This window comes from Merops nubicus, unplaced genomic scaffold (genome assembly GCF_000691845.1).
Source record: "Merops nubicus isolate BGI_N331 unplaced genomic scaffold, ASM69184v1 scaffold2737, whole genome shotgun sequence".
NCBI classification, from domain to species: domain Eukaryota; kingdom Metazoa; phylum Chordata; class Aves; order Coraciiformes; family Meropidae; genus Merops; species Merops nubicus.
Genome location: NW_008622129.1, coordinates 69,102 through 78,025, shown reverse-complemented (window position 1 = coordinate 78,025; position 8,924 = coordinate 69,102). Strand labels below are relative to the sequence as shown.

At 34.8% G+C, this 8,924-nt stretch overlaps 1 protein-coding gene across 1 annotated transcript in view; it reads right to left on the bottom strand.

The window, feature by feature from the left end:
- Window positions 1–255: 255 nt before the first annotated feature.
- THSD7A (thrombospondin, type I, domain containing 7A) overlaps window positions 256–8,924 on the bottom strand; it is a gene marked incomplete at its 5' end in the record, with an annotated part of 64,433 nt that continues 55,764 nt past the window's right edge. Inside the window, 6 exons of the mRNA XM_008944659.1 lie at window positions 256–538; window positions 877–959; window positions 3,751–3,846; window positions 4,856–5,029; window positions 7,107–7,281; window positions 7,832–7,977. Of these exons, the coding sequence (XP_008942907.1) occupies window positions 311–538; window positions 877–959; window positions 3,751–3,846; window positions 4,856–5,029; window positions 7,107–7,281; window positions 7,832–7,977 (902 nt within the window). The remainder of the gene's footprint in view (window positions 539–876; window positions 960–3,750; window positions 3,847–4,855; window positions 5,030–7,106; window positions 7,282–7,831; window positions 7,978–8,924) is intronic.

Sequence of the window (8,924 nt, the reverse complement as noted above, 5' to 3'; positions counted from 1 at the left end):
GTTGAGACAGCAAAATCTAATATCCTGGCTTGCACCTTTGCAGCCAACTCCCTTCCAAGGTCACATTTCAATAGCTTTTGTGAATTTAAACAGGTAGAAGGGATTAAAAGGATATCTGCAATATAAGATTTCATTAAACATATTGATGGAGTAGCTGAGAAGGATAAGGGTTTGCTAAGACATAATGTCTTTTCAGTCAGGGCTTATGCCTGTCTTCTTAAATTAACACTTAAGGGCTTTTCTTTTCTTCCTCAGCACCACAAAAATGTAAACGCTAAACCCTCCAGCAGTACTTATCATTAAGAACTGCTCATTGCATGACTTCACCTGGCGCAAAAGGCTGTAGAAACCAGGTCCTTCCTCGTCCTGACTGGTTACTGGATGGCTGGGTAGGGTTCACAGCTCGACTAGTTTTCACATCTGCCTTTTTGTCCTCCATGGTGGGGATCACTACCACTGGGATGAGAGTGCACTGTTCAAGTGTGCCATCAGAGGACATAACTTCAGTGTATCCATCTTCACAGCTGCATGTTCTAGTCTGTAGGGAACAAGTGTTTTACTCTGTGTAGCAGAAAAACATGGTTTTCTGTGAACCATAAAGCATAACAACACAGATGACTGGAAAAGAAGTCTATTCTGATGAATGCTAGACTGGAAAATACCTCTCCATGTATTTTTATGCAGGTAGTTACCAAATCTAAAGAGACTATTAGATATTTACTTGAAAGGTCAAAAATGGCCTCAGGTTGATTTTAACAAATTAATGAGCAACAAAATCTCTGAAAATATCTTTTGTTGGCATAATCTTTGTAATACAGAGGGAGGCGTGGGAAGCCCTCATGAGGGTGTTTCACGCTCCAATGCAGTTGCACATACCTCACTGCAGTAAGCGTGGGGTTGACTGCACGGTGGATTACATGACCTGTCAGCATCTGGTTGGTGCATCACTAAACAGCCCCCTGTAGGACAGAAGATCATATTTTGATATGGTAATACCTCACCACTGATGTCATTACTTGCTACAGTGCGCCATAGATTAAAAATGTATTGCTAATTTGAATTTAAGAATTCTCCTCTTATTCCAAGGTGAAGGATAATTCATATCAACTATTTTCCTAAAGGTGGAGTACAGATACAGCACATGTATTTGCATTCATGTGCATTTAAAAGAACTAATATTTGGCAAGTGAATGCTTTGTTTTCCCGTTTGTTCCTTTGGTGAATTGCTCAAAAAAGTTTAAATGTTTTGTTGTGCTTGAGGGAACAGATTTTGGTTCTCTAGAGCTCTTTTTATGACTTACATATTAAAACTGTGACCACAAAGACAATAAAAGCATTTTCTTGATTTATATTTTTATTTGATGACTGAAAACAATCTAGTCATCCAGTTTATGCATAGATACCCGTTTTCAGCTGCTCCTCAATAGTTCTTTCACACATCATAGCTTTGCCTTTTATGAAGCCACACTTAATGCTAATGTAAGAGATTTTTTTTAGAAGAAAAGAAGTCGTATCAATAAAGCATGTACTGACTGTGATGATATTGATTATATAGTTGGTTTCAGGCTTCTTCATTTTTATACAGTTCTAGTTCTCATGTCTACAGCTTTATGTACAGTGCAGTTATTGTTATGGACCAATACACACAATCAGGCTTTCACTATCATTACAGCCAGAATGACTTTAAAATACATTTAGGATAAATTTGAATTTACTTGGGTTTGCTTCTAGCTTATAGAAGAGGGATATGCATCACATAGTTATAAATTTCTATCTCTAAAGGACAATTCGTCTTGCATCTCCCAAATTAATAACATTTTTATACTGGTGTGATATGATGATGAAATCCTGATAGGTGAGGTTGGTTGCAACCATAGCAGATGCAGTTAGATGTGGTTATGTAGATCTAGGTGTTAACAAGATAGCCAATCAAGAACAAAGAAAATCCTGCTAGTTACTGTAAGTTTTCCCCATCCCAGAAAGAAAACTCATACATCCTAGCATACAAATCACATGCCTGTTGGAATCTATGTAATAAAATATCAGTCATCCAAGGAAGCTGCAGAAGGAAAGAGTTGCCTCATCGCCCATGGGAAACAACACCTTCAAGCAAAAAAGAACTATTCAGAACAATAATATTATACAAGTAAGTAAAGAAATAAAGGCCTTAAAATACCAACAGGACTCAATAATAAATATTTCATAATGTCTAAATTAAATTTTTTATGTTAGAGACAAAAAAAATGTTCAAATGTAAATTACAATTTGGTTCATGACTGTATACTTCATGCAGAGAAGTTCTTGAGAACATTGTACTTAAGTGCTTTGGTCAAAAACTATCAGGAACATATGAAAAATATAGGTTTTCATCGCATGGAAACCAGTGATTACGTTATCTGGAATTTTCTACTAGTCTTCATTTCAAATCAGAAAGTTACCAGAGCTTTAAGACCACACAGAAATGAACTCTGAAAGAAGAAATATGATATAGGTCCAAGGTTAGTCTGCCTAGGAGGTCCTGTCATGAAAAAAATCTGCCAACAATACATATCCATACACTTATCTTTTCTGGAATTTATCACATGGATTTATGCAGTGACATCAGAACAAACTATTATTTTTATGCAACTGATGGCGATTTATGTATGTATTTTGATTTTAACATCTCAGAGCCATAACTGCTAAGATGATCTCCATTTTGAAGTCCTGTAGGAACTGTAGTAGATAATATCGTATGTTTATCTTAAAAAGAATTCTTAGAGTTTTACTTAGCATACAAGCATCCTAGCTAGAGAGGAGGTAATTAAGGTAAATAATGGTCTGTTACATGCATTGTGAAGATGATGCATTTTAATATTCTTATAGCACAAGGTGACACTTGTAATAGAGACTTGAATCTACTAAGTATTCTTTCAAAACACTGCAAAATAATACAGATATTTTATTTCTACTGTTACAACGGACAGTAGTGGTGTGTTCCATCATCAAGATGGAACTTGTATTTGTAGTCCATGAATTAGAGCTTCCCTTCAGTGATTGACCTGACTGGTCTGGAACTGGGGATGTGCTTACAACCTCCAGGGTTCTTTTACTATCACCTGGGCTGATATAAAATTATTTAAAGAACAAATATGTAACTCTTAGCTTAATAGCTAATTCTCATAAATAAATATAAATATATATGAAGAGTTTCTTGAATTCGAAGACCTCAGTCATTCTTAACTCATGGTGTTGTGTGCTTTGGTTTGCACAAAAAAGTAACTACATCCCATAGGTGTCCACTGAAATATCAGTTTACATAACTATAGAAATAAACTTACAATAGCACATTTATTAAAATTTGATATTTTGTAATTCTAAGGAGATGCATGATATTATCAAGCTTTGCATCTTTCTCTGCCACTGTACAGGCCCTGAAATGACCTGTAATATATAAAAGTGCCATTCGGTTTTGGGCTTGAAATCTGAAACTAAATTTAGAAGTGTCAAAATATGTGCTAAAAAATATGCAATGTTAACCATTCCAGGTCCAGCACAGAAGACAATACTGATATTATTTACTTTTAGCATTGCATGCTGCATACTTTTTGAAAATAAATGACAGCTTTAATATGCAAACCCATTATGACTGAAGAGAACAGCACACTGATTCATATATCAGGAAAATGTAGGTTTAGTAGATTTTTGTTGGGAGAAAACGTTATCTACCTGTTTTCCAAGCTTTTGTGTGTATATAAAAAGAATAGTTACCTGTGACGTTTAGACCATCTGACCTTTGGCACCACACAGTTCGAGAAGATCCCTTCCATGGGCTAGCCATCCACTTGTATTCATAGCACTGGCCATCTACACAGAGAACATTCATGTTTCAAGACATTTGATGACAAGATTTTTGGCTACCACTGCTGGCAGCCACACTTATCATGAGACCATACTCATTGTGTTTAACAGCTTTTATTGCTATGTAGGCCTCTTCCTCCTTTACCCAGCAACTTGAAAGGGTGCCCTGCACACATGGAGGCCCTAAGGTCTCCTGCACTTACTCGATACGTACAGAATAGACAGGATGTGTCCCAGACAGCAACTAATAATGGTCATACACATTGATTATGGAATGAGCCTAATGTAGTTAATGGATAACACAGAAGTTTCCAATAACCTCATAATAGCTATGCCCCATCTGTTGCTCAAAACTCATTTAGGAGTCAGGTTCCTTTCCTGGTAATACTGAGCTTCAGACAATGCTCCAGTGCTTGGTGAAATGGCCTGGGCTGCATCTAACTTCATATCTCAGCTCTGTTGTACACCTCTCATATAGCCTGGAATAAATCATTAAGTCCTTCTGCAACTCAACTCCTTTATAAATGTAAAATTTGTTTTTGCCTGATCTGTCTAGCCTCTGAATGGACAAGAAACTTCTGTATAGGAAATTACTTTTCTTAGATACTTTAAGCAGTACCAGTGGTAAGCATGACTGAAACTTTTTTATGTCATTGTCGTGCAGTTAACAACACTTCAAAGCACAGTGAGAAATCTAAATTTGGTTATGTATCAAAACTTAAAGATTTGGTTTTATTACTGTTATCAAGCAGATAAGGCAAATATTTTTTCCCATATCATAAAAGAAATTTCATTATTAAAAAAGGATCATCAGTTCTCCAAAGGCGTGGTAATATATGATACTTTGTATTTGAATATTTTTGCATAATTGGAAAACAAAGATTTAAGTGCATTTCTATGTCTATCAAATCTGTATTTGTCTAAGTTTGATACTATGAACAGAAAGAAGCCAAAACTATTGTTCTATATTTTTTTTTCTCACAGGAAGAGGACTTAAGTATATTTTGGTGCTTACCATTGCATGGTCTTGTTTCCAAAGCCTGTTCTGGACAGAGATGTTGATTCTCTAATTCCTGAATTATCACTGCCCGAGATCGGACTTGTATCCCTCCAAAGCCAAGATCCTCACCATTAATACAGGTTAGCTGACAAAGGCTCCATTCTGACCACTCTCTCAAGTAACAGTCCCCTGTCAAACAGCAGTTTTGTAAGATGAATAATCATCATATGTGAAGAGTTTTTCGCACTGAATGTGAGAAAAAAATGTAAAAATCTAGTTTCTTGATTTTTTTCTTTCTTTAGAGTTCCCATCATTTTTTTTTTAAATGTGACTTATACTTAAGCTAATATTTTGACACTCTTTGAATATCTATCCAATACGAAATAGTAATAAAAAGATTATACAAAAACCTATTAGTTCTAAAGCAGCGTAGTGTCCTATAGGACTCTCATAAGATCACTCTTATTTTGAATTTCTGAGTAACGCTAAAATGAGTATTTTTGTAAATATTAGGATATTGTGCACTGTGTGCTTTATGCCAAATTTATATAACTTGTTCACAATTCTTCTTTGGTCACAGAAAGAGAAAACGTCGTCTACTTTTAAAAAAAACATTAATAGTTGCTTATCCTCATGCAAAATTTCTCTGAACAGACAGTAGAGACAACTGATGGAACATTCTTTGCAAGAAAGAGAAATGGAAAGGTAATTAAAATGTCTGCTCTGGCTATTTCTTATTAGGATAATCGAGATTCATAGAAATTTATAATATAAAACTGAAAAATAAAATTATACAAATGATAGTAATTAGCATTACTGGCTAAAGAACATTTAAGGACAGTCAAATACATAACAAAAAGAGCCCTTTTTGTTAAAACTGCCATAGGAATATGGGACTAGAAGGTGCACAGACTCAGAAATAAACATCTTATCTTTAATTATTTCAGTGGAAGACCTATTAAAAATTCATGCTACCTTACTGATGACAGAAATAATCAGTACTGTTGTCCAGAAGCCTGATTTATGAAGGAGTTTTATTCGCCAGTGTCAGGAAAACATGCCAAGAAATTAATAATTGAAGAACTGATGGACACATAATAGAAAAACAAGTAGTGATTTTTTGAAACATCAGTTGGAGCGTATCATTAGCACATCCCCACAGGGCAGTTATTCTTGCTGGCTAAATATGAGAATACTGAAGAACAGGTCCTGCTCAGCAAAATTTTAAAAGCCAGCAGTAAGCAGCTATACTTTTTTAATACAAATTTGACTAACAAGAAAACTAAACTATAAGCTTTGTATCCTTCCAATCTGCATTTAATAAGTAAAAAATATGTGAAAATCATGCAATTGCAATGCCATGCACAAAGCAGTGACAGAAACCTCTCTGGTTTTTATTATTTCTTATTTACTGAGGCAACTTTACCTTCAGTCCAATCTGAAATGGACTGGAAAAGAATTCTGTGCCAGAGGAGACTTGCAAGAGAACAAAACCAGCTTACTGGCATGGAATGATAGCTACATTAGAACTAAATGGAGTTAAACACTACTTCTGAAGATTCATCACTAATGACAGTACTGAATAACACCAATATACTTCAAATTCTACATATAAGTGTTTGAAATGAACTGGAGGAGTTTTACCAGAGATTAAATAACTATTATAGGCTCTTAATCCTAGTCAGTATGGGCGGGGTCATGGACCTGATAATCCATAACAGCTCTTTGTATTCAGTCTGCAAGGACAATGACTGTGCATATCATATCCATAGAGTTAAACAGCCAGAAACACACTTTCTCAGAGATCAAAATATTAATTTTATTTGGAATAGACCTTTTAAACAAAAACTAAGACTCCCTAGCTTAGCCTCCTTAGACATATGCAAAAGGCATCTAGTTCTTAGCCTATGTTAAAACTATTAATAAAATTGTTAGATCTAAGCACTTCAAGTATTTAGCTGTAAAATAACACTCTCTCTTACACAGTTAAAAACAAGGTTTACTTTAAATAATTTTGAGAAAAAATATTTTGTTATTTACAATCTGTGACCGAGATGAGTTCTATAAATTTCAAAACTGGTATTTTTTAATTTACTGTCATGAAGACATTACAAGAAAATAACTCCACTGGTCATTTGATGGATTAAACCAATCAGTAAAACATGTGAAAAAGATTTAATTGCCTGTGGCTACTGCAAGGCACTGACAACTGTAATGATACCCAACCAATCTTGAGATGCAAAATTTATTTGAATGGCTTTGTTACCTGGACAAGGGACAGCGCAGGTTTCCTCAAGTATCATCTTCTTATTGCCATCTATAATAGGCTCTATTTCTCCACAGAACTCCTCATCTACTACTTTGCCAACATCTTCAATGGATCCGTCAAAAACCACACAGGAAATGTTCCTCATTCGTGTTCCCTCTCCACATTGAGCATCCTGGAGAAGGAGGACATACATGAATGCTGGACAGAAGAAAGTGCCAGAAGACTAGATCGGAGCTATATGTCTCTTTGTCTCTTATAATGTTTTCCTTAACTACTTTTTAATCCAGTCCATTTAAAAAAAAAAAAAAAAAAAAAAAAAGACAATGTTCTATAATTCTGAAACAAAAAAGAACAAACCAAAAAATTCTGCTGGTTGGTATCACTGTTTCTTAAAGCATGGAGCTGATCATGTCTTTGAATTGCAAGCACAGCAGTATCTCAAGTGGAAGTCTCTTCTAGGCTGCCAAATTATTTCCACAGGTATTCTTTTACAATAGAAGGACTTCAATTATTAGCAAAGATGCTGTTCAGGTACCAAATTTTATAGTTATATTTCAAATATCTGTAGGACATTTTTGTATTTGTTGACAGGTTTGAAGACTAAGAATAAATCTTTAGGTTTTGTATAGGAGAGGTGGAAGCTAATTGTTTACAGTGTTATGAAGCAGGTATCTGAGCCTATCACAAATATATTAGATATACAAGTCCCATATGGCTTTTACCTCTACTTTGCATGTAGACCATTGACCATATTGCCATCGATAACAAGGTTTTACTGGACAGGGTTTGAATTGTTCCATCTGAGAAGGACAAGGCCTCCCATCCCCCTGAAATGGTTGATTTATGGTCCTTCTTCTGATCATTTTTCCTGTATATAAGAAATAGCAATAAAACAAGCAACAAGGTGGTTAGACTGATTTACTCCTCAAGATGGTACTATTTTGATGAAAATCATTGTGTTTGAATAAAGTAATTTTTTGACATTTGACAAAATGGATTGCAAACCAGATCCATTGGGTCTTGTCCATTATATGGATTTTTGTTTTCCAAGTCAGATATTTTATATTCTACTTTTTTGTTGTTGTTGTTCTGCAACAAATTCAGGAGGATGTCTGATTAGGATTTCAGATTACTCCTATAACAGCAAACAAAAGTACTTATTTACTGGTTCACAAGCCTGGGAAAAAATAGTCTTTCCGAATATGACAACGTTTGTGGCACTTCAGTGGAAATTCTGGCCCCTCATTTGGAGCTGCTGCTAGAAGAGACTAATATGTTCTGTTCTTTGTGTTAATATAGAATCATCTGTCCTGTGAATTGTCTGATTTCAGCAACTAGGAAAAGCTTTTTTAGCTTGCCCTCACTGTCTGGATAATGTGACACATAGATTTTGCAGGAGATGGAGGAGTCTTTGGTCAGGGTCAAAGAAAATTAAAATATAATAGGCTTATCCAACATTAATATTCTCTTCAACTACCAGTAATATTCTACCCAGCATCACTGAGATACAGGTTCTATTTAAAATATTTATATAAACACTAAAAGGAAGACATTTTTATCCTTTCAGCAACTCTTTCTTCTTTCATCTTGCAGTGGACATTTAGACCATTATGCTTCATTACAGAGAGGTCATACGACATAAACAAAGAATTTTTTTTTTGTGCCAGAATTAAAGTGGTTGCTGTAGAGTTGGCATCTCACAAATATTTCCACAAAATTAACACAGCTGTGGTATAATATATACATTATAAATAAAAGAACCAAGTTTGAAATAAGATGTATATATTTAAATTTGTATACTGACACTTATAATGA